Source organism: Meriones unguiculatus, chromosome 10 (genome assembly GCF_030254825.1).
Source record: "Meriones unguiculatus strain TT.TT164.6M chromosome 10, Bangor_MerUng_6.1, whole genome shotgun sequence".
NCBI classification, from domain to species: domain Eukaryota; kingdom Metazoa; phylum Chordata; class Mammalia; order Rodentia; family Muridae; genus Meriones; species Meriones unguiculatus.
This window is the reverse complement of record NC_083358.1, coordinates 98,231,289-98,257,076: the sequence shown is the minus strand read 5'-3', so window position 1 is coordinate 98,257,076 and position 25,788 is coordinate 98,231,289. Positions and strand designations below refer to the sequence as shown.

Sequence of the window (25,788 nt, the reverse complement as noted above, 5' to 3'; positions counted from 1 at the left end):
GACTAAGGACAGAGACCCACTATTTTCCAGCGTCTAAAGCATGTCTGCTTTCCCTCTTTGGGCTCCACAGACCTGGCCTCCAACCTTGATCACCACTTGGAGAGTCTGTGAACGAGCAGAGCCAGGAGCTGCCCAAAGAGAATGCAGGAGTAAATGAGCATTTTCTGGGAGTAGGCCTCCTCCAGCATGCTGGTGGCAATGCACTCCCAGGGACACACCCTTCCTCATGCTAGATCTTTCCCACATCTGGGTCCTCAACTCCCTACTGAATTATTCTCCAAAGGTTGCTTTTAGACAAGAAGCCTCTTGTAAGGGTCAGATGGGGCCCTTAAGTCAGGCCTGCTGTGACCAAGCTCCCACCTGCCTTCCTTAGAGTAGGTTCTAGTGGTTCTCAGCCTTCCTAATGCTGCAACCCTTAAATACAACACCTCATAGTGTGAGGACACCAAATCATAAAATTATTTCCTTGCTACTCCATAACTGTCATTTTTCTACTGTTGTGAATGTAAATATCTGATATGCAGGACATCTGATATGTGACATTTGTGAAAGGGTCATTCAACCTCCAAAGGGGTTGTGACCCACAGGTTGAGAACCACCTGGAGTAGAACCCAAGTTCTCTAAACCTGATCCATGATGGATTTGGATTTTTCTGTTTTTTGTTTTGGTTTGGTTTGGTTTTTTTTCCAATTCAGCTTGATGAAAGTCAGTATTACCTGAAACTCAAAGCTCATGTTTGGTCTACCAGAATTCCTAGGTGGACTTCTCCACCAGACTGATTCTCTCCCTCCCTTGGAACCAACCTAAACAGGCAGGAGGTGCCATTATCCTCCAGGTCAGGAGCCGGGCCTTTGCAGTAAGATGAAGACACCACTCTGCTAAGTCTCAGGGCATCAATATTTCATGTCACCAGAGCTGTCTTTGTTTTTATGCAGATTGCTCAGGCTGCCAGATGGGCAAAGGCTGGCAGCGTCATCCATCACCAGGCTGTTCCCTCCTTGGCAACCTTGCTGGCTGCCAGAGCCCTGCAGGCTGGTCTCAGCTGTGGCCCAACCTCTCACTTGGTCAGCACGGTGGGACATGGCTCCATCCTGAACAGTGTGGGGGACAGAGATGAAGGCAGAGGCCAGGCTCTTGCTGTGGGGGACTTGCAAATGTAAGCACCTCATAACAAGATGAGAGACAGCTGGTCACTTTGGTACCATGCTTTATAGATTTTATTTTAAGCCAAAAAAAATTGTAGAAAAGGCTGGACAGGGGTATTATCCCCAATTTGCAACTAGAAAACTAAGGCAAGGGAAGACTAACCGGATTGCTGAAGGCTAAACTGCATGCTGATTAGCAGAGCTGGTCCAAAGTTATGTCCGGCATTCCAAGGTCTTACCTCTAAACCAACGCCACTGAATCATGAGCTCAGCCCAGTAGAGCCTGGCCAGACAAGATAGGGGTGGTCAGCCTGATGAAATCTGCATAATCCCTAGAGTCTGAAGTCATTTCTCCACATAGCTGGGCTACCTTACACTGCTCTTCCAGGCCGTACTATCCTTTTTCTGTCCCCAGGGTCTGAGCCTATATCTGGGGACTTTGCAATGGCCGGGTCCTCCATAATAAAGCTCTATTTTGCTCTTTCCTTAGGTAAAATAGGAGTGATACCCCAGTGCTGATGCCAGAGCTATTTCCAAGTGGACATCCTTTACTGATATGCACACCAGCATCTTTAGGGGTCTGGATGGCAGAGCATAGCTACCTGTGCCCATCTTCCTCCAATGCTGAATCCTTTAAATTAACAACTTTAAGATTCCTCCACATGATCTCCTTTCCATAATTTCTGCCAACCAATCCCACCAGCCAGTGGGCTGAGCCTCTGCCCCAGTGTCTTTGACTATGCAGGAACCACATCCAAATCATAACACTGCATTGCCCAGCCCATACTACACTGCCGGATCTGTTGTCAGTACTGGTGATGAGTAGTACACAGTATATCCAGAGACACAGCCTGCCCATCCTTAGGCAGAGAGATACTGGCCAGTTTCCCGCAGAGAATGTCACTTGGGTGGAGGCAGATAAACCAAAGGCTTCTGGGAAATAGGCTTGCCATATAGAAATTAAGAGTACTCACAAAACTCACTGGGTGAGCTTGGGCAAGTCACAGCCCCCTGTGCCTGTGCAATTCAGAAATTGTATCGATGACCCATAAGGCCTTCCACTAGGCTCTATCAATAGCCAGTGGCCACTGTTCTCAGCTCCTCATCTTCCCATCACCTCTTCCTTTCACATAGGGTGGATGTAGTGATGGTTATAGTAAAGGTTGCAGTGGTCTACTGACATTAGCTCAGGCCTGACTGTTACACAAAGGACACCACCCAGCCATGAGATTGTAGAAGAGAAAGGACTGACATAGGCCAACCTGACACCTTTCAAGTCCAGAATTCCTGGTCTCAGATTCTGTGACTCATACCAGAAGCAGAAGCAGCGTCTGTGGATCACTACCGGTGACCTCATTGCTTCCTTTCAACCTCAAGCCACAAAAAAGACCTTGCAAGATAGCAAGGTCCCCTTCAGTGCTGGAGGATTGGGGCTCAGAAGAGCTAAGAAGGGAACCAAGACCACAGCATCAGAATTCCGTGCCTAATCTGAATCCAGGTATCTCAAGTCTGTGACTCTGTGTTACGTAGGAAGGCTGGACATTTCCAAGGTTAGGTGTCTTCAGAGAAGCCAGGTGTCCCTCCTTCTTTCACACATGCCCAGAACATATTTTTTATATTCCTCTTCTACTCTTCGCCCAAGCTCCTTCTCTGCTTTGAGGGATCCCGTTTATCCTTGGGCTCCACATCAGCTGCTTCTGGTAGATGAAGTCTTCCCATCCCTCCTTTGCTTAAGCTTACTCCTTTGTAGTTCAGTAGAAATTATTCATACTATTTTTCCATTGATATCATCCTGGTTCTATCTAGTGCAAGCTTCCCAGGCTACAGGCTCAAGAGCAACATGCATGCAATGTTCATCGAGTCCTTCCGGCATCCTGTGAGGTGGCTCATTTCCACGCAGCAGGCACGGATCTGTGTCCTTTTTGCTTTTTGCTTCCCTCTGTTCTCTCCATGCTAGCCAACACTGAGCACAGAGCCAGGGCATTCAGTAGTGGCCTAGCACTCATATGTCTACATACATGCTTGGTGCACAAATGTTTTCTGATGCTGAGAGATGGAGCAGGTCTATAAATGGAAATGCTACCCTGACATTCGGATCTGGTGGTAGTTTGCTCCCTGATCTTACAGAAAACAGCTTCTTGATGGCTTCCACAGCTGGACTTACTTTCCCCTCAGCCTGCCTCTCTTTCTTCCAGCCAAGTCTAACTCCAGAACATAATAGTTGGGGTGATGGGGGCTTCTCAAGGGTTGCACATCCCTGCTCATCCTTTTACCCCAGAAACTGGAGAACAAGAGTTTGGATCAGAAGGCCATGCCTAGCTGGAAGCCTGAGAGGCCTCAGGATCTGATAGGGGAGTTCATTTTTCATGACTCGGTGTCCAGTTGGCCAGATAGAGGCACTGAGCCTCTGGCTCTGCTCCAGGGTTGAGTCTGTAAAAGATACAGAGGTCAGAGTGGAGAGCAAGAAGATCAGGTTCTCAGGCAAAGACAAAATGGGACCATGTCACTTCCCTGCTTGCTGCAGAGAAGAAAACAAAAGATATATGGGGGGGGGGGGGCGGATCAAGGTGATCAAGGTCAGATCTCTCACCCAGGCAGCACCGGAAACAGCTACATTGCCACTAGGAAAACTGTATTCTGAGAAGCTGGTGAGATTCCAAGAAACAGGGAACCAGAAGGCCAACCAGGCAGGACTCAGGATTCTATCCTTTATTCGCCTGCCTTAAATATTGGACTTTGTGGAAAGATTTCCCTGAATAAAAGATGATGATGATGATGATGATGATGATGATGATGATGATGATGATGATGATGATGACAATAACACTCATAAGGACCCACCCTTCCTGGGTATAAATGCCCTGCCTCTTGCATCTCAACTCCTTCCTCCCTGGTCATCCAGCCTCAGGCCCATCCAGGTTAGGTAGCTGCCAGCAGGCATTTCAATTGGTAAACAGACCATACCATCACTCTTGAATATGTGCAGCCTGTGTAGGTGCTACCCAACTGTCTTAGTTTTCTATTGTTGTGACAAAACACTGTGGCCAAGGCAACTTATAAAAGAAAGCATTTAATTGGGCTAACAGTTTTAGACTGTTAAATTGATGATGGCAGAGAAGAAGCATAAGTGCAGGAACAGCTGAGAGTTTACATTTTGACCCACAAGAAAAAGAGAGAAAGAAAGAGAGAGATAGGGAGAGAGAAACAGAGACATAGAGGGACATACACAGAGAAAGAACACTGGGAATGGTGAGAGTCTTTTGAAATCTCTGCCTGCAGTGACACAAAGCCACACCTCCCAATCCTTCCTAAATAGTTCCACCAACTAAGGGCCAAGTATTCAAGCATATTCGCCTATAGGGGCCATTCTTATTCAAAATGCACACACCCTCCTGCCTACACTCTACACTTGTGTCACAAGAGAATTGCTCTTCTGTGTTTTAACTGCATCACCCTCAAGAGTTCTCTTCTCCGTGGAATGCCTTCCTCCATTCACCCTTCTCTCAGTCTAGACCACCTTTCCTTTGACTCAGACGAACCCTTGCAAAGAAGGCCTTGCAGCCTTCCTCAAGCAGAGTTAGCTCCCCCACCCCCACCCCCACCCCACAGCCACCCTGCTGCAGTACACCCCTTTAGCCAGTGAACATAGAGCTGGTATCTTTAAGCCTGGATTCCTAATTCAGTTCTACTATCTCAAAACCTTGAGCAATTGAATGTCTCTGGTGACTCAGTTTCCCCATCTGTAAAGTGAAAACTAGAAAGCATTCCTATTGCTGTGGGATTGAATGAACTAACACAGGCAGAGACTAATCCCTGTACCTGCTGTATCGTAAGTGCTTGAGAAATATTAACTGCTGTGGATGGTGTTCATTGAGTGCTGTGACCAGCCAGCCGCAGACTGTCTCCTGTGTATTTTCTCTGTGAATGTGTTTGCACAAGCAATTCAAACATATTCATGTTTTTTTTTCCTCAATTGATTCTTATAACAAGAATAGAAACGTAAAGAGTAGAGAAGATGTAAGAAATGGGAAAGGTGGGGCTTTCGCCACCCGTGGAAAATCTGCTCCCCATGGGACCTCTCTTCTCTCCTATTATTCAGCTGTGATTCCAACAGTGGTTGGCCAGGGTGAGCAGCATCCTTTGAGATCACTGGAGACATGATGCCTCTCTCCCAGCAGAAAATTGATTGTTTCTATTGAAGAACCCTCTGGTGCATAAGCCCCTTGAAAGCAATTTGTTTGTGCTCCTTGTCACCTGAGCATCCAGCACGGTTTCTGCATCCAACAACTAATGTGATGATTTATCTTAGCTATCAGCTTGACCAGACTGAGAAGCACACTTCTGGGTATGTCTGTGAGGATGTTTCCAGAAACTGCGGGCACGTGGGTCCATGACTGCAGATGCAAAGCCCCACTCTGAAAATAGGTGACCATCTCGAAGGCTGGAGGCAGAAAGTGGAGCGCAAAAGCAAATGCTCACTTGACACTTCTTGAGTAGGTATGTCATTTGGTGATGTCACCTGCTGCCCTCAATCTCCATGTGCTTCAGCTTTTGAAGACTGACTTGCACCAGTGATGCTCCAGCGGGATTCCAAGCCCTGAGTCTGGGATTGGTCTATCCCGCCCTACGGCTTCAAGATTCTTGGAGCAGCTTTCCCCAGCTCTCCAGCCTGGAGCCAGCCATGGTGGGATCATTCAACCTACAACTGTGAAAGTCAATGTAATGAAGTGCCTTTCATAGTTACCTTTATGTTCTGCTTGCTCTGTTGCTCTGGAGAACTTTAGCCAATCCAGACAGTTTGAATAAATGAAAATGTAACCAGTTAATAGGTTGCCACAGTCCCCAACCCTTCCCCATCCCTAGTAGACTAAGGTCTGAGTGAATTTTCAGGACTCAGAAACTGAGCCCTGTTATGGTTATTTTTATAAAACTGTGTTTGGTTCTTGTTTTCTCTTCTAACCCAGATATCACGCAAATAATTAAGACCATGCAGCCATGACCATTCAGGCCTTTGCAGCCATTGAAGCAGGACAGTCTCCCCAAGCATGGTTGGCTACCATAAAAAGCTAAAATGTTACGCTCAGGATGCGAGGCTAAGCACTGCACTCAGGGTCAGCCGCTTTCGACCCAGAGAAAAGCATGTCTGATTGCATGCGGGTTGATGCCCCAGGTCCCGCCTCTGAGAAAAAGGTATTGGACGGGTCTGATGCTCTTTGGGTGGATGACACCTCAATGAACATCTGTACAAAGTCCCAATTTATTTCTAATATCAGAGATCAGACCTCTACTCTTGCCTGATGCGTCTAAAACAAAAAGGGGGAACTGTAGAGAGCTGCGGAATGCTGTGCCTTAAAGATGGAGCTGGTTTCCGCCTTCCACCTTCCCGATGGTGAGTGCTCTCTGTCACGAACAATTCCACATTTGGCTAAGGCCGAGGATCTGGCTTGCTTCCATGTATGTGGACGTATCTGCATTGCCCACGTGGCATGCCTGGGTTGGCTACCCAGAGGCTATTTAAGCTGTGGGCTGGCTTTCCCCGGGGTCCGAGGATTGTTCAAGGTTCCTGAATAAACTGCATTGGAAAAAAAAAAAGACTCTATTATATTACACACTCACACACACACACACACACACACACACACCTGCACTCACATGCACGTGTCATACAAACACACATAATAACAACAATAACAACTTAAGATACTCGCTACACCCTCTTGTGGCAAGGTCTTCTGGCGGCTAGCATTCATATGGAAAGACCCAGTCCTCACTGCTCAACTCCATCGCCTGCATGTTGTCACGCTGGCTTTAGGAAACATCCCAAGTCAGTGACTAACTAAGCTTCCGGGTCAGTAAGTGACCTGTGTGCTTTCAGCAATAAAGCTGCCAGTTGCCCTTGCCCAAGCTTAACTTTTGCCCTGTTCCCTGCCCTCTGCCCCCTGCACACCCAAAAGAGCTGGATATTCTCTATTGCACCTCCTCCACAGGCAGAGCAAACCAGAAAGATCTTGTTTCACTCAGGGATAGGATTTCTGAATCCCAGGTATCTGCTGAGCAGGATCCTTCCTGCTAGTCCTCCTGTGGATCCTGAGATCAGCACATCCCTTTCTTCTATAGACAGATGACCACAACAGAGCTGTGGAGGCTCACAGGGTCTGAGACACGCACCTTCTTCTCCATCACTCCTGCTGGTGAGTGCTATTTTCACTTGCTGTTTTCACTTGCCCCCCCCTTCTGTCTCTTTAATTGGGTCTTATCTCCTATACCAGGCTCCAAGAAGCATTCCCCTAGAGGTCTTGAGGCATTCTGGGAAAATTCAATTGCATGCATGGCAACAAGTGTCAGCCATCCAAGCTGGCTCACTTCCCAGCATGCTCTTAGGAAGCTGCAATCTTCTTATGGTCCACTTTCCCAGCTGTTTAGCTTGAGGCATTCCAAGAACACCAGCTTCAGTCTGGGTTTCAACTTTCTTCAAGGAAAAAAAAAAGCATAGCTGTTCACCATATTCTCACCCACTGTGAAATTCTCAGTGGGTGAAATTCTCACCCACTCCAGAAATTCTGAGTCCTACTGGGACTTAAGGAACCACACCCCCCCCACAGAGTACCCTCCATAGCTCCCTGGTTAGTGCTCTACATGCAAGTCAGCAGAAGAGCAGACTGGGAGAAGCTAGCGGCAGAACTTTAGCGGGAAAGCACTAGCTTTGGAGTGTTCTGTCAGCTACATGGCATCCCCCTCCTCCCACCCCACTCCCATAAGCCCACCCCACTGTCATAGGCAGATGTCTACAATTTTACTACAAGTGCTTTGTTCCCTAAATGGTTCGTTTGTGTCCCAAACAATGAATTATTCAACAAATATTTTCTTTGTTCAATATAACATATTGTTCTAGGGCCTGGGGTGAGACAAGGATATGAATACTTCTCCCAGATCTCTCTGTAAACATTGTCGCTGTGCCTGCTTTACTGATTAGGGGATTTAAAAGAAAAGAGATGGAGTAACTATGAAGGTCACATAGCTTAAGAAATCCTGAAAACAGCCAGCTGTAGTGGCATACATGTGTAATTCCAATTCTAACACAAGAAAGGTGAAGCAAGGACATCGTGAACTCCAGGCCATACTGGAGTTCACATAGAAAAAGTTTGTCGAAGAAGAAGAAAAAAGTCTACATAGAAAAAAGTCTACATAGAAAAAGTTTGTCGAAGAAGAAGAAGAAGAAGAAGAAGAAGAAGAAGAAGAAGAAGAAGAAGAAGAAGGAGAAGAAGAAGAAGAAGAAGAAGAGAGGATATGGGGGGGAAACAACTTTGAAACACAGCTGTGGAAAATTTTGGAAGTACTTACAAAAAAGAAACGATAGCCTTTGGCATGTTGTATCCTGTGTCAACCTGAGGACACAGGACTTGCTGGTCTAGCCCTAAGCCACCTACACAGGGAAAGAGAAGCAAAAAAGAATGTATGGGGCGTAACTGCTGTCAGATGAAACGAGAGCCAAGCTCTTTGCTCCCCTCTCCCTTCATAGATGTCACATGTGTCCACACATCTAGAATTGGCCCCACCACAACATAGAAGACAGAGGCATATGAAGAGCACATGCTAGACTAGGTATGTTGGGATTCCCCATGAGACCTTCTAGCTGGGATGCCTGGACCCATTCTGGCTGTGAGGAGGAATACCATGGTAGCTGCATCGGAGGGACAGAAAGGATTGAGGAGCGCGTAAAAGACTTCTACATGAGAAGCAATATCTGAACAGGTCGGGGTAAGAGAGGGAGCAGGGAGGGATCAGGCAGACAGCGAACATCATGAAGGAAGATCTCAAAGGCTGTGGAAGTGACAAAGTAAGATGGCTGGGGACAAGCCCTTTACCAGAGCAGTGAGAGACTAGGGTATACCCTGGGGGAAGGGGAGGTTGGAGTGAGATCAGACCATTATGGGAGCAAAGGACATCCCTAGCAGTACTCTCAAAACCAAGGCAGCAACTGGGAGAATGGACACACCTATAACCTCATAACTCAGGAAGTAGGGGCAGGAGGATTTCAAGGTTTAGTCCAACCTAGGCGACGTAGCAAGAAACTGTGTCAAATGATGATCATGATCATGACCACAGTGATACGAGTTCTATAAATAAACAGGACAAGGCAGCCAGACCCAATCTCCAAGGCGTATCAGAACCAACTTTTACGTAGCGTTTGTCATGTGTCTGGGGTTTTCCTAGGAGTTCACGTGTTAGTAGCCTCCCCATCATAGAGAGGAAGAAACACAGAGATGAAGTGGCCTGTAGAGGGCCACAAGACCAGCTGTTCACAGAACTGGAGTTTGCTGGCTGACTTCTACCCATGCTTGTGACTACAATGCTAAGTAAACTGCCTCATAGGAGGATAAAGGAAGGAAGGGGTGGGGGGGTGATCTTAGGTGAATTTATCCATGATGAGTTGCAACACGTCGTCAGATCTGGGAAGATGAAAGTACCCGTCCTAAGCCTTTGTGTAGGCTGCCTGGCAGAACTGGCAAGTGTTAGGCTTACGGTCAAACACAGGACCGTCCTTCTTACTCTCACCTTGCCGTCTGCCATCCTAACCACTCTAGGTGGGCAGTGCCCTCATCTCTAAAGGGGGATAAAAACAGCAGTCTTCCCACGTCAGGTCTACCTGTTATGTCTGTCAGATGAAAGCAGGAGTGTAAAAAAAAAAAATCGTTAGAAGTTGTACAAAGCTACCTGGGGCATAAGAGTTGAAGGGTGGGGGAAGCTGCTGGCTTCTTGTGCCTCAATTCCTCCAGGCCCTTCAAACAGGGACGGATCCGAGCAAGACTGCAAGTCTGCTGTAACTGTGCTCTCACCTACACGTTGGTCAGCACAGATCGGGGTGTCCCAAGTGGGCAGGCAGACTCCTCCGCCTGTTTTAACAGCAAAGAATAAGAATGTAAGAAGATAAAGTGACTTCCCTAGTATTACACAGCTAGTGAGAGGCCGAGGCCAAACCGGGGCTCATATCCCTCGAGTCCATACCCATGCTGCCTTTCCAACTGACAAACGGGCCTTGTGACATCAGTGGCCGATGGCAAGGTTAGCAGGAGTAGAGGGATAAATAGTCAGTCATGTCCCCAGTGTTAAAATTTTTCCTCATAATATTCTTTCTTGCATTCTTTGGGAATAACTAGAAACAACTCCAGATTTGGTGGGAGAGGAAGTAGGCAGGAGTTTTACAGGAACATAACCCCCACCTTACCTGCTTCTGTCACCACAGAGGCAGAGGCACCTTTCCTCCTGGGAGGAAATATGGGCCCTTAATGCACAAAACCAAGAGGTCCAGGGGAAAAAGCCCAGGAGACTTTTTTTTCCCAGCTGACTTTCAGAATAAAATTATTTTCCCCAAGATCAGTAGGTTTCAGTCCCCACAGTTAATAGCAGCTGGATTGAAAGCCTCACATTGCTGCCAGAATGAATTATTCTGGGCTCATTCTTTTCAGCATTGTTGCTGCTACTCGGGGTTTAAATGAAAGCTCTTGCTTGCATCTTTCCATCCCTTTAGGAAGATAGCTTTGTCCTTGAGCAGTCCTCAGAGAGAGAGACACACATACACACTACCCACGCTGTGCCCATCGCCACTCCAACAAGGAAGAGAGCCACGTGACCAGCCATCTGAGCCCCCTCCAATCCTCCTTGTCTTCTTCAATTGCTGCAAGCAATAAAATGTTCTCCTATTCCAAAAAGGCAAAAAGAGGTAGATTGGAGAAAGGGGTCAGGCACCACTGGAATAGAAACATCTGTGCATCGTGGGTGGTGCTATAGGAGTCTGCCCCTGTGTGTCTGCATATTTGATCAGAGGTCTTGAGTCATTATGTGTGTAGTGTACATGTGTCTATGAGCACTTTACAAGAAGGCACACATGTGTATATGTGTGGGCATATGTTGTTCTGCTTCCATGTCCCCGTGCGCGTGTCACACTTTCCAGACAACTTGAATGAACTCACCTGGGCGTCACCCATGCCAGTGGGTCTGTTCCTGTGGAATTAGAGGATAACAGGGAGAATGCTGAGTATGAAGCTAAAACACCGATGTGTGAGACACGGCTTTTTAACACACAACTTTCTGGACCTCAGTGTCTCTCTATGTTAAATGGAGATAAAGATTCCTGCCTATGACAGCAGATACTGACAGGTTCAAACCCTTTATACACTTGATACATATTGTTAATCTGAGTTTAGGTGCCTAGAGTGATCACCTCACCTGATGGGGCAAGACAGGAGGAGACAGTCATATCAGAGCACAGGGGCCTAAAGATCAAGCCACAGAAGTCCTCCTCTGCTGGCCTTCCCCTCACTGATCATCATATGTGGTCACAGGCAGCCTCTGAAAGGGTCTTGCTACTACACCAACAAGTGTAGAGAATGATACCAAAAGAGGGAAAGGAGAAAGGACCAATGTGGCCCTGACCCCTGACCCCTAAGTTGCTGACACTATCAGCATTTACAGAGCACCTACATCACATGGAAGGTGCTTCTGTGTAACATAAAGACCACTCCACCAACCCATGAGGCAGAGAGCAAAGAAGCCTCCATAAGGCTGAGGAATTTTTTTTTTTTTTGAGACAGGGTTTCTTTGTGTAGCCTTGGCTTTCCTAGACTAGCTTCGTAAACCAGGCTAGCCTCAAACTCACAGAGATCTGCCTGCCTCCGCCTCCCTGAGTGCTAGGATTACAGGCATGCGTCACCACACCGGGCTAGTTTGAGGAATCTTAAGTCAGAACAAGGGGACCTACCAACTTGTTCTTAGTCACATAGGCAGCAGATGGACACGCAGGAACAGGAGCCACACCAAAGTTGAGAACAACCGCTTTTCTCAGCTGCTAGAACCAGTACCCACAGCCACCCGATTTGACAGTGTTTTGCTGAAGAGAAAAAGGGATAGTCTTGAGAGCCAGCCTGGAGAGGATCACCAAGACCTGCAGCTAGCTGGCCATAGGTCAAAGAGGGAAATCAAAGATGAAAGGCGCAAAGGCCAGGAATTGCATCCAGCAAGTCAACAGCGCCCTCTCCTGTCCACCAGGAGCAGCGCTGGAGTCAGTCTTTCACCTCCTTTTCCACAATCCTCCACTCAGAACCCCAAAAGACAGAGAAAATCCACTCCATGTTGGCCCTACCTGGGGGCCCCCTAGTCCCCTCCACCAACTGACAGCCCTGCAGCATCTGACCTTGCCAATGACAGACGCCCATGTGCTTCCTCAGGAAACATGGGGCCCTGAGGCTCAGTATACACAGTTGTCTCTGCAGATGACTTCTTGCAAGTCATTATCAGACTCCCTGACAGCTGCTACCTTACCTGACTGTGGAGGAGGTGTTGGGTTGCTAGGCAACCAAAGACAACCTGTGTGGAAAGGCCGAGGAATGGGCTTGAGATCCCTTCTGCTTAGTACAGCTCAGTGACCTTGCACAGTTAAGACCTGTCGCCCCAGCACCAGCCACAGACATCTGCATGACTGTTCTAAGAGAAGCCTGTGGGGAGAGCATGCAGGAAGTTCCAGGCTTGGTCTTGACAGAGCCTACCACACCACAAAGACTCGTCAACATCTATGCATGAACTAAGAGTCCAGACATGTTATAGAGTAAGGAAAAACTGAGAATGCTAGGATCTCTGAAAAGGCGGTGGAAATGGATAAGAAGGAGCTCTCAGGATCTAGATGATTGCCTCAAGCCATAGAGCAAGTCTGTCTGACTCTGGAAAAGAGCAGTATGATGGCATGTTTGAGATAGCCTAGGACAGCGAAGGCGCTAGACCTCCCCTGCTGTAGGAGACATACATGGCCATGCTCTGGAGAGAGAACATGAACCAATAGTCCTGTGCCCCAAAAAGTATAGGCAAACTTCTAGAGAGCGCTCAAGAAGACAGAAGTGTCTCCACCTGGCACCCTCCAGGAAAGCTTTTCCTTCAGGCAAGGTCAGAAGTGGCCTAGAAGGCAGAAGCACAGTAAATGTGCCATGGGTGAGGAGGTCCATCTGCACACGGAATGCAGGCTGTGAGAGGAGTTGGATGTCGTGATCCCTTTGGACATGGGTAAGAGTTCTGCTTGGCCGCAGAGCAATTTTACAGAGGCCTTGGAGGGTCCGGCAAACAAGAGCCAACACTACTATTAAATGTCATAGGGAATCTCTCACTAGCAAGTATAACAGTGGAAACTGCTCCAAATAGCCTCAGCTCTGCCCTCCCTGGGGGCCCTTTCCCCATCCAAAGAATGATACCCCAGGCTGTGAATCCAGGCAAAAAAAAATACATCCAATCTTAGTTCCTATGGCTGATCATTGAAACAAAATGATTTCACTCCAAAGCAATGGATTTTCCCACACCATATAAAAATGACACAAAGCAGGGAGTAGGGGCAACCTTCTATGTCCGGAGGCTGCATCAACATTTCAAACATTTCTCAGCTAGGGTAACCTTATCCCTACCTGCTCTTCTGAGGAGCAGCACTCCTCCATGGGTCCAGAAAACACAGCCAGCCCCAGGTCACAGGTTGCATTCCCTTTTGCTAATAAATATTTGCAGATCCTAGCCAACTAGCGAGAAGTGTCTTCTACAAAGTTGACAGAATTTTAACAGCTTGATAGCCTAAAGAAGATCTGCCTAAATATCACACCAGTCAGCATGCTCTGATGGATGGGGAAATTTTCACAAGCTCCCCTCTCCCCTCCCCCACCCCGATGAAGAGCTACAGGCAGCCAAACAATGGCTTCTGAGAGAGGAAGAATCAGTTTTCTCCAGGGATAAGCCCCTTAACAGAGTATTTAGTATCGAGTAAAGAGCCCCAAACACATGCACATACAAGCAGCACTAAATGGACTTCATAGATTATATAGATATACAGATTATATCTATGTAATAATGATTACAGAAGAGGTCATGAATTTGAGAGAGAGGGATGTAGGAGAAATGGGAGGGAGGACATTTACACATTCAGCCTGTGCAGCCTTCAAAGCACCCCTGTGTCATTTCCTTTGGTCCTTACCGAGATCTGGAGAACGGCACCAAAGCATGAACTTTGATTTTGTTTGCTTGCTTTCCTTTTCTCCTCAAGGATTCAGTGACATACTGTGATGCTCACTGGATTTAAGGCATGCAGCCTGTTGCTTTCTGATGTGAATACACTGGCTATCACTAAAGCCCACTTTGTGATTCCCCCCCCCTCTTCCCTTCCTCCCTCCCCTCCAGGCCACTGTTGATCTGTTTTCTGTTGTTGTTGTAGACTGGCATTTTTGAGGATTTTTTTTTTTTTATTCATGAAGTTATTCTATATGTTCTTATCTGGCTCCTTTGACTCAACCTATTTTCTTATTATAGATGACAACCTGGAGGCTTGATGAGATACCGCAAGCAGTTAGTGATCCCGAAGAAGTATAGACAATACAGGTGTCCTGGCTCAGAGCCCAGGCTGTCGCCTGTCACTCATGCCTGCCACTCCGTCATTCGGTCACCAGACATGAGCTGAGCATTTGGGTAGGCTGAGTCCCGTAAAATCAGACATGGCTGCTGCCCTCGGGAACTTGCAATTACTCTTTCCTGCCTTTTTTTTCCCCACTTAGTAGAGAACACATACCAGGTAACCAGTCAGTGTGGTTGCATTGCTTGAGCTGATGCAGTCCCTTCACCCCTCAGCCATCCTCCTGTCTTCCACTTCAGACCGGACACTGGCCTGGCGTAGATAGTGAGTCACAGTAAATCCTGTCCTTGGAGAACATGCAGAAAACAGAAAGAAATCATTTGTATGACACATCCTGGACCTCGGAAGCCTTCTAAGAGACTTTAAGTGCTGAGGCTGACCCTGTGGGTATTGTCACTCCACACGGAAAGCCAAAGAGTGCCGCAGGCCAGGATAAAGGAAGCACATAAAACTGGACTGGCCAGTGTAGGCTCCATGGACAAGGCAGGTTATAGACTGTCTCTACATAAGCAGGAAAGATGACAAAAAAAAAAGGGGGAAAGTGGACTAGAGGCAAAACAGCTTAGAGATGGGTCAGGCAGAGCAGATGGAAAGGGTGTGGAGCTGAGATTCCTTCTGCATTTCCTCACATGAACCATATTTCTCCCCATGACTTGGCTATACTGATGAGGAAGGGAAGAAGTGAGGGTGGAAGGTAGTTACCTACATTTAAAGATATGTTTTACCTTTTCTTTTGGGATAGGAGTTTGCACGTGTGAATCCAAATACACATGACCTATCAGAGAGAAGAGGAGAATATCTAGTACCCTACTTTATCTGTCTCTGCCCTGTTCCCTTGAGATAGGATCTCTACTGAATGTGGGGCCTCTCTGGTTTTTTCAGCTGGGCTGGCTAGCCAGAAAGTCCCAGCAAGCATCTGCCCCCCCCCCTCACCACAGAACTGAAATTAGATGAGAGTATGACCACACCAGTTTTTACATGGTTAATAGGGATCCAAAACTGTCTCCTCCTACTTGCCCAGCAAGCTCTTTTACCCACTAGGCCACCACTCCAGCCCCTCAGCATAGTCTTTGAGATGGAAATTATGATTCTTCTTGCCCATTTCACAAATCAGAAAACTAAGAGTCACAAAATCCAGTAGTTTACTCAAAAATATACAACCCCTAAGTAGTGGAACAGAGCTCCAAGACAGGCCCCGTTCACCCACCCATCTACCACTTTGGGGCCACATTATAGACCCAGGATTTGGGCTGCTGTCAACTGGATCTGTTCTCAAAAATCTTACACGCAGGTTCATCCTGTCTTCCAACCGCCCTGCCCCTCACCAAGCCTCATGCAAGGTGCCCATGTGGATATATCTTCTGCAGTCTATATAGAAGGAATAGCTCGGTGAAATGAAGAAGCCTTGCAAAGGCCTCATATTCCTAACAGGCAGGACAAGCACTCAGCATTCTGACCTAATCACCTAATTCTCACGTACATGGACTGAAGGGGGGAGTACCAAAAGAGCACTGAGATCCTAAAATCCTATAAGCCTGGCTCCCAGCACCTCAGCCCCCTGTGGTGCAGTAGAGATAGCTCTGGGCTAAGAGACCACACCAGAGCTCACAGGACTCTGAAGCATTAGTTACAGAGCTGTGTGAAGTCACTTGCCCCTATGATACTACAGAGCTGACTTCTAACCTTGTACTCTTGCCATCCAGTGAGATAAGGGAATATAAAATCGCTTTGAAGAAACTACAGCACTGTGCACAGCACAGGTTCCCTGACCCCTGTAATGTGACTATCCCAAGGTCATGGTCACTACAGATGCCATCTCAAGAGAGGTCACCTACCTCTAGCCTGCCTGGCTACAGTGTTCTTCAACAGAAACTGAAGCTGGCAGGAACCTGAAGAGAGAATGTTCAGCTATGTTCATACATTTCCAAGCATGCATGCTTTTATCCTAACTCTATCCCAAATGCTCCCTACAAACAAGGTAGGGGAGGAAAGGCTAGAGAAAGAGTTACAATTTATAATTTATAATTTATTTCCATTGAAAAGTATTCTCCTTAATTTAGAGCCAAAAACTTCCACTGCCTAGTGACTTCTAATTTCCCTATGATGTGGAAAAGTTGCCAAACACAGCAACAGAGATAAACATCTTTCTGCCAAGCATCTCACATATGTATCACATTAACTATACCCTCAAAGCTCTCCTTCCAGATGATGGGCCCAAGGCACAAACAGCGTAATGTTTTAAGAAGACAATATAGATTGGCCACCTTGTCTCCACTCTCTTATTCTTCCTGAACAGAATCCCAGACCTCACCACTTGGTCCAAGAGGTAATAATGGAGTTGACAAAAAAGAGAATCTGGCTTGGTTTCAAAGACATAAACAAAAGGATTTTTAAGAAACTCTCTCTGTTAGATGTAAAAGAGGAGAGTTAAGAGTGGCACTGGGGGATGAAGAGATGGCTCAGAGGTTAAGAGCGCTGGATGTTCTCCAAAGGGTCCTGAGTTCAATACCCAGCAACCACATGGTGGCTCATAACCATCTATAATGTGATCTGTTGCCCTCTTCTGGCATGCAGGTCCACATGCAGGCAGAATACCGTATAAATAATAATAAATGAATAAATATTTTTTAAAAAAGAGTGGTATGGAAACATGCTGGATATAATGACAGACTTCATATGAACACAAAACTATACTTTTTATTTTCAAGGAACGTTAACTTTCTCTTTATGGTGACTTCTTTTATGCATACATACAATGTATATAGACCTTTCCAGTTTGGAGACAGTTTGTCCCCTCATCACTAGGATCATTCCATATATATATATATATATATATATATATATATGTACATATATGTATGTATGTATGTATGTATACTAGTAGTTTGTGTGTACAAACTCAGATTTGCAAAATGACATCAAGGAATGAATGTTTCTGAAAACACCAAAACATTCCTCCTCAAGCTAATGCTAAATCATTGTTTAATCCACTGGTATACCTTACCTCAATAGTCAGGAGTCAACTGTATCCTACTCTGACTTCAATTATAATGAAATTCTTTCTTCTCCACAGCTTCCAGCAGGCCTGGAAAGCCTGAGGGTCTTCATGCTGCTTTTCTGACTCCCTAGAATGGATGTGTGTGGCTGGAAAGAAATGGAGGTTGCCCTGGTCAATTTTGATAACTCAGATGAAATCCATGAAGAGCCAGGCTATGCCACAGACTTTGACCCAACCAGCTCAAAGGGCCGGCCTGGGAGCAGTCCCTTTTCCAACTGGAGAGTCCTCATTAATGACAGTACCAACCATGAAACTGCCTTCTCCAAGATCCCAGGAGAGTATGCAGATCCCCCAGGGCCCGAGCCAGTGGTCTTGAATGAAGGAAACCAAAGAGTGATCATCAATATTGCTGGGCTGAGGTTTGAGACTCAGCTCAGAACTCTCAATCAATTCCCGGAGACACTCCTGGGAGACCGGGAGAAAAGGATGCAATTTTTTGACTCCATGAGAAATGAGTATTTCTTTGATAGAAACAGACCTAGTTTTGATGGGATCTTATATTATTACCAGTCTGGGGGGAAAATACGGCGGCCAGCCAATGTGCCTATTGATGTTTTCGCTGACGAGATCTCCTTCTATGAACTGGGCAGTGAAGCTATGGACCAGTTCCGAGAGGATGAAGGCTTCATTAAGGACCCTGAAACACTGCTGCCCACCAATGACTTCCACCGGCAATTCTGGCTTCTCTTCGAGTACCCTGAGAGCTCCAGTGCAGCTCGTGGTGTGGCTGTGGTGTCGGTTTTGGTTGTAGTCATCTCCATCACCATCTTCTGCCTGGAGACACTCCCAGAGTTCCGAGAGGACAGGGAGCTGAAGGTGGTCAGAGACCCCAGCATCAATGCAAACAAAACAGGCCTCCCTCAGACCATGTTCACTGACCCTTTCTTCATGGTGGAGTCCACCTGCATTGTGTGGTTCACTTTTGAGCTGGTGCTCCGGTTTGTGGTCTGCCCCAGCAAGACTGACTTCTTCAAGAACATCATGAACATCATCGACATCATCTCCATCATCCCCTACTTTGCAACCCTCATAACAGAACTGGTCCAGGAAACAGAGCCAAGTGCCCAGCAGAACATGTCACTGGCCATCCTGAGGATCATTCGCCTGGTGAGGGTCTTCCGTATCTTCAAGCTTTCTCGGCACTCTAAGGGGCTGCAGATCCTAGGGCAGACGCTGAAAGCTTCCATGAGGGAGCTGGGGCTTCTCATCTTCTTTCTCTTCATTGGAGTCATTCTCTTTTCTAGTGCTGTCTACTTTGCTGAAGTGGATGAGCCAGAGTCCCATTTCTCTAGCATTCCTGATGGCTTCTGGTGGGCTGTGGTCACCATGACAACTGTAGGCTATGGTGACATGTGCCCAACCACCCCAGGAGGGAAGATTGTAGGTACTCTGTGCGCCATTGCTGGCGTCCTCACCATTGCCCTCCCTGTACCTGTCATTGTCTCCAATTTCAACTACTTCTATCACCGTGAGACTGAGAATGAGGAGAAGCAAAACATCCCAGGAGAACTTGACAAAATTCTCAACAACACAGGCTCCAGAATGGGAAGTACTGACTCTCTTAACAAGACCAATGGCAGCTGTTCCACAGAGAAGTCCAGAAAGTGACCAGTCCAGGGCTTCTGGCATATCTGAACCGCTTTCTCTCTCCTTCTTCTCACTGTTTTCCCAAGATAAAAATTATGTTATGTGGCCAAGAGGCCATCTCTGATAGTGAGCTATCTTAATAAATCCATAACTGTTCTATTTCCTGGACAGTTTCTTCTGAACCCACTACAAGATTTCCTCTTCTTTCCTGTAAAAGTAGCAGTCCAGTCCCTGAACTAGACCTATGGGCATTACCTGTAGGTAATGAAAGTGCAGATGCCAAGCCCCAGCCAGGCCTACCAAAGCACCGATCTACCTTTAACATAAGAAAGATTAAGAAGTATGGGGTTTGGTCTTCCTTAAAGTGGTGCAGATTAAAAGACCAGAACTGGGCTGAGGTGGTGGCTAAAGAGCTTGTAAGTGTGAGGACCTGAGTTTGAATCCCCAGCACCCACATAAAGGCTAGGTAGGTATGGCCTAGTGATCCCATCATTAAGGAGGCTGAGACAAGAAATCCCAGAAACAAACTGGCTAGGTTAGATTAGCCCAATTGTCAAACTTCAGTTTCAATGAGAGACCTTGCCTCAAAGCATAAGATTAAGAGTGTTGAAGAATACACCTGACTTCAGGCCTTCTCATTTACCTCCACACAAATGCGTGTCCACACACATGTGAACATGGATGCCCATATGTACACACACCACATATACAAGTAAAAAATAAAAATTAAATTAAATCCAAAAAAGTAATATAAAAAGCCAGAGCTGTAGCAATGAACATAAATGAATTGCCCAGTACTAAAATCTGTTTGGTACTGCATAGGCTAAGTCCGTTCCCTGGCACTGTATCATTGCCTCCCACTATAACCTGTACAGCATGTGTGATTACTCCTCCCATTGCCAGTGTCTCTGGTAGGAGCAAGCATATTTTAAACACCTGTTTAGAATCTTGCCCCTCCCTCTGGCTATTCAAAGTACTTCAAGGGACTGGACTCTCACTACAGGAGTCTCACGCCAGAAGAAGGAAAACATTGAATCCTGGCACCAGCCAGAGGGGGAACTGGTCTCCAAAAAGACATTTACCACTTGTTGAACCATCTTGCAGGAAAGACTGGAGCAGAAAGAGTGATAGGTCAGGAATCATCAGGACCACACCTTGACTGAGACTGTTTAGCCATTCATACCTCTGGCCCTCTACTTAAGCCTAACCCTCATGCTAAGACCCAAAGACTGGCATGGCAACCTCTCCACAACCACCAAAGGCCTAATCTGTCCATCAGCTTTGCAGAAGGTTCAGTGTAAGGTGCGGTTTCCCCCGGGAACTTTCCATCACACACTGCTAATTTGGCTCTTTAACTTGGCTTATTAAGGACCGATGGTGGAACCCTTCTCACTGTGGCTGTCAGATCACAGGCTCTGGCTGTGGTAACTCTGGTTACACTCCCATATTACTGATGAACAAATGAACATACCCTAAAGTCACACAGGAACAAGGGCAGTCACTGTCCTTCCTTTGAGTCTTGCTTTCTTTCTCTTCATGAAGAGGGTCTGACTAGGTTGGGGAAAGAGTGAAAGGAGTTTGAAGCTGACTTTCAAGCCTCACTTGTCCCAACACCTCTTCCCAGCTCATGGAAGTATACATGCCTGGGCCCCTTAGTCCTCAGCCCTTTTACATGAGAAACACTTTTTGATGTTTTTACCTGGCCCACCTCCAGGCATCAGCTCAGACACTGGAGATCCTAAGAATGAAGACAGGGAAGGAAGCCTCTATGCTGTCCCTCCCAACCCACCTCCTCAAGTAGACAAAGCTTGTGCCTCCCTCTCTCCCAAACTACATAACAAAGGTAAATCAGTGCAAGTCCAATGCCCCTGGGCCCTAAGTCACTGAAAAACCCACAGTACACACTCCTCCACGTATGTCGGAGTTCTTCAGAAAAATAGAACCAAAGGTGGCTGGGACAGTGGGTTCGAAGATCTGCATATAAATAGTTGCATATATAAGCTTTCTTTCTCTCTGTCACACACACACCTGTAACATTATGTATGCAGTAAGCCCTGCATGTGTGGCGGACACCTTTCAAGGCTCTAGGGAGGGTTGGTAACCTGCAGGTTGAGCGGGTGAGCTGGAATTCCAAGAGAACTTGTAGCGTAGTTCCAGCATGGAGGCTGGCAAGTTCGAAACCCAGAGTCTTCAAAAGCTTCTTTGTGCATTGAATTACACTTAACACAGGAATCACAACTGGACAAAGTGAAGAGACTAAGCTCTGTGTCACGCTCATCCCTGAATGAGATATCTGTATCACCCATCCATCCCACAGACTCAGGGACCATCTCCAAGGTGGGGCAGAAATACTGCAAGTCAAGGAAGGCTAAGGTGAAACAGTCTCCTAGACATGACAGGACCGCTGCACTGCACTCATGAACTCAAAGCAGCTGTGCTTGGCTGCCCAGGATCTTGTCAATCAATCTTCCAGGATACAATGAGGAGAACCTCATGAGCCCCCCACTCTAGCTGAAGATGGTTGGTGGTTGTTAGAGAAGGGAGTCAGTTTTCTTTGGGGGAGTGGGCCTTGGTAAGTCGACTGTGCTCCAACAGGTCCCATTCATATATGGACAGCCCAAATTTGACGCAGTGGGAGATAGATGGATAGGTAGGTAGGTGGATAGATAGATAGATAGATAGATAGATAGATAGATAGATAGATAGATAGATGATATGATAGTCAAAAAAGAGGGACTGGAGAGATGGCTCAGTGGTTAAGAGCTGACTGCTCTGACAGAGGACCAGAGTTCAGTTCCCAGCCCCCAGGTTTTGTGGCTCACAACCCCCTGTAACTCCAGTTCTAGGAGATCCTATGCCCTCCTCAGGCCTCTTTGGACACCTAGCTCACACACATACGTACATGTAATTAAAAACATTTTGAACATTTAGAGGTTTCTGAGTGGAAAGTCCTCTAGACTTGAAATCAAAGACCTGTCCAAATTCTTACTAATTATGTAAAAAATAACTTTGTCCTCAGTGGACTAGTTTCCTTAAATGGAAAATAGAAATTTAAATTTAATTGGGGATTGACTGAGAGACTGCTTTAGCAGTTAAGAGCACTAGCTGCTCTACCAAAGTATCTGGGCTTAATTCCCAGCATCTACACGGGGGCTCACAACCCTCTGTAACTCTAATTTCAAGGACTCTGACTCTCTCTTCTGGCCTCTGCAGCTAGGAAGCGTGCACATGATACATAGACATACATTCAGGAAAATGTTTGTACACATAAAATAAAAATAACAATAATTTTTAGAAAGGAAAACTGCCTCACAGTGAAGGTTTCTCCTCACTCTACCCTACCATCCCAGAGGGAGCAGGTCAGAAAAGTGCCCTTTTTAATCCTCCCTCACTCAGTGGCCAGGAGCATTCTACCCTGTCTTCCACAGGCAAAGAACTTGCTATTTGTTTTCTCTTTTTTCTTTTTTCTTTCTCCCCTTCCCCACCCTCCAGCACCTCCAAGTACTCCAGAATGAACTCAGGACCTCACACATGAGAGACAAGGATTTTTGTCACATAGTTACAGTCCCAGCTATTTTTTTTTTCATTTAATTTTGAAACAGGGCCTAATAAGTTGTCCAAGCTGGCTTTTCACTCACTTTTGCAGCCTGGGTAGGTCTTAACCTAGCTTCCTTGCAGCTGAGATCACAGGCCTGAGCCACCAGGCTCATCTGTGAGCTCCTGTCTCAGGTTCTTACACCCCGTCTCTTCGAGCTTACTTCTAAATATGAAAAATGAATTGAATTACACTTCTCTCACCAAGATGTAGGGAGAGCCCAGCATAAATTAATGAGTTACTACTCTATAAATCTTTCCTTTGGAACTAATTAACAGTTACCAAATTAACTTGCCTTTATAGTCCTAGTCAGCTCACAGCCCTCAGCAGAAAGAACCGGAGTCTAGGAACAGCGTAAAAATTGGTTCACGGGCCAGGGAAATGTGCAAGTCAATAAAGTGTCTTATAAGCCCAAAGACATGAGTTCAATACCCACAGCCCATGTTTTCAAAAATTCCAGTGTGGTGGCATGCACTGGTAATGTCAGTGCTCAGAGGGCAGAGGCAGGCGTGTTCCCAGGGTTCTCCAGCAGGCAGAGTAGCCTACTCAGCATGTTCCAGGACAACGACAGACCCTCTCTCCAAAAAGAAAAAAAGAAGTAGAAATACAAGAGGAGTGACAGAAGACATGATCCTCTGGCCTCCACAGGCAAAAACGAACACACATGCACGAATGTACACACATAAACATAAAACAATCAAATTACCTGGTGTAGGACATAGCCAGGGTTGAGATAATACAACAAACAAGCAGCTGCCCTGTTTTAGCTGCTTTATGTGGTTGGTTTTCACTTCTTCTTAATGGCTACAAAGTAGATATTATTTCTACTTAGCTGGTGAGAAATCAAATCTTCGTAAAGTTAGGTAATATTTTTTTTTCTGTTTCAGAGGCATCTGAGTGAAGGACACCAAACTGGCAGGTGTGTACAGTAACCAAACTATCCTCTCTCACGCCTTCTCGGTCAGAAGACTGACACCTGTGTTGTAAACCTCAGTGCCCCTCCTCCCAAGCAAACCAAAGGTGTTGTGGCATAGTCCTGTGTAACTTGCTCCCTGAGGTGCTGGTACATTGGACAGGCTTGTCGGAGTCACCTCTGATGTCCCAGCCTCTCCTGGTCCACACTTGTATCCATTGGTCCAGGAATTTGGGGTAAGGGGGGATTGTGTTACAAGACTGGATCACAAATGCCTGATACAGACCCAGTGTGGCCTCCCAAGACAGTTGCTCACACAGAGCTGAGCTCATTACAGGCTTCTCGGAAGCTGGCCCTGATGGCCTGCTCTGCCTTACTCATGTCCTCAATGAGGGTGCACAAGCTCGTGCACGAGACCATTAGACAGGATGCTTTCAGTTGCAACTGACAGAAACTCAGCCCAGACTGAACCAGTTTTGTTCAGATTGCATGGCTCCCGCGACTGAGAACTGCCCAGAGGAAGGCCAAGGGTGGGGTGGTTGTATCTGGGAACTCAAAGTCCACCCCAGAGCTCTCGTTTCCTCCTCCCATGTTCTGCTGGATGGCCTCTGTGTGCCCTGAAATGAACATTCTCTGTAGGGCAGGGAGATTAGCAATCCTCAGTTCACAGCTTCATCCCCACTTAACCAAAACATGTGTATGAGTATCTGTGTATGTGTGTGTGTGTACATAATTTTGTTTATTAGCTGATTCCTCATTTAAAATGTTAATGTTGAAAGATGTGAGTTTTGTTTTAATCCAGTTACATTCAAAGCACCTGTTTTTTAGCATACGGTAGGCACTTAATATTTGCTGAATTAATTGATTGTCCCATCAAGCCCTCTTTCCCAATTACCCTAAAGTGACCAGCTGAGCTGCCCTATAGTGTATCCTGAGAGCTTTCAGGCCAGACAGCCTAGCCAAACAGAATAATCTCCTTCAGTGAGAGACCCTGCCTCAAAACAAGATGGAGAGCAAGACAGGAAGACATTTAGCATCTTACTCTGGCCTTTGCATGTATATGGCCACAAGTGTTATGCCCATATCTTAAGGTCCCCAAAGACCACCAGGAGCCAGATCATGTGTGCAAAAGCAAAGAGCTTTATTCAGACTGAAGCTCGGTCTCTCCACCATCACCAATGCACTGGATCAGAGAGGAGAACCCCAAACAGCTTCACAATAGGGTATTTATTGGGGTTTGAGGAAGCACCAGGAATTTCCAGTTTAACAGTTACACCATTGGATGAGCAAGGGCAAGCTTGTTACAAAGTGATTGGCTAATTAACAGAACACTGAGTGAGCTATCTATAGACCTCAAGAATATTAGGCCAATGGGCTGCTCAGCACAGATGCCCCACCCTGAGATAAGATACCTTCCCATTCTTATGGTTATCCTCAGACTGTTCCTTGGGTAGAGAATGCTATGACCTTATTTCTGGAATTGGTGACCTATGGTCTACTTCCTGGTGACCTTGGGGTGGGATCACTAGTTCCTGGTGACTTCTGGGTGATCTTGTTTAGGCCTAGTTCTTGGTGACCTTTGGGGGTGTCAGGTCTGGTTCTCTCACGAGCACCTGCACACTCACATGTATATACCACACACACATGAAAATACATCAAACAAGGGCACCAAATTCTTGATAATTATTGAATGCAGGTGCTGTATTTATGCAGCTCATTTTTTCTATTTTTAAATCTCTAGCTTCCACTTGGATGTTAGATGATGGCCATGTGCTGTTTTCTGTCATCTTGACGCAAACTTAGATGTATCCCGGAAGAGGAAATCTTAATATAAAAAAAAAAAAGATTCCTCCATCAGATTAACCTGTAGGCAAGTCTGTAGGGATTTTTCTTTTTCTTTTTCTTTTTTTTTTTTTTTTTTTTTTTTTTTTTGAGACATGGTTTCCATGGTTTCTCTCCTGGACTTGATTTGTAGACCTGGCCGGTCTCAGACTCATAGCAATCCACCTGTCTCTGCCTCCTTGACTGCTGGGATTGCAGGCATGTAACACCTCACCC

The 25,788-nt window shown here is 46.4% G+C and overlaps 1 protein-coding gene across 1 annotated transcript; it reads left to right on the top strand.

Moving 5' to 3' along the window:
• Positions 1–17,672: 17,672 nt before the first annotated feature.
• Kcna10 (potassium voltage-gated channel subfamily A member 10) lies at positions 17,673–19,376 on the top strand. Its single transcript, XM_021631729.2, has one exon. It carries the CDS (start codon positions 17,708–17,710, stop codon positions 19,241–19,243), a length of 1,536 nt encoding a protein of 511 aa, XP_021487404.1. The 5' UTR covers positions 17,673–17,707; the 3' UTR covers positions 19,244–19,376.
• The last annotated feature ends 6,412 nt before the right edge of the window (positions 19,377–25,788 follow it).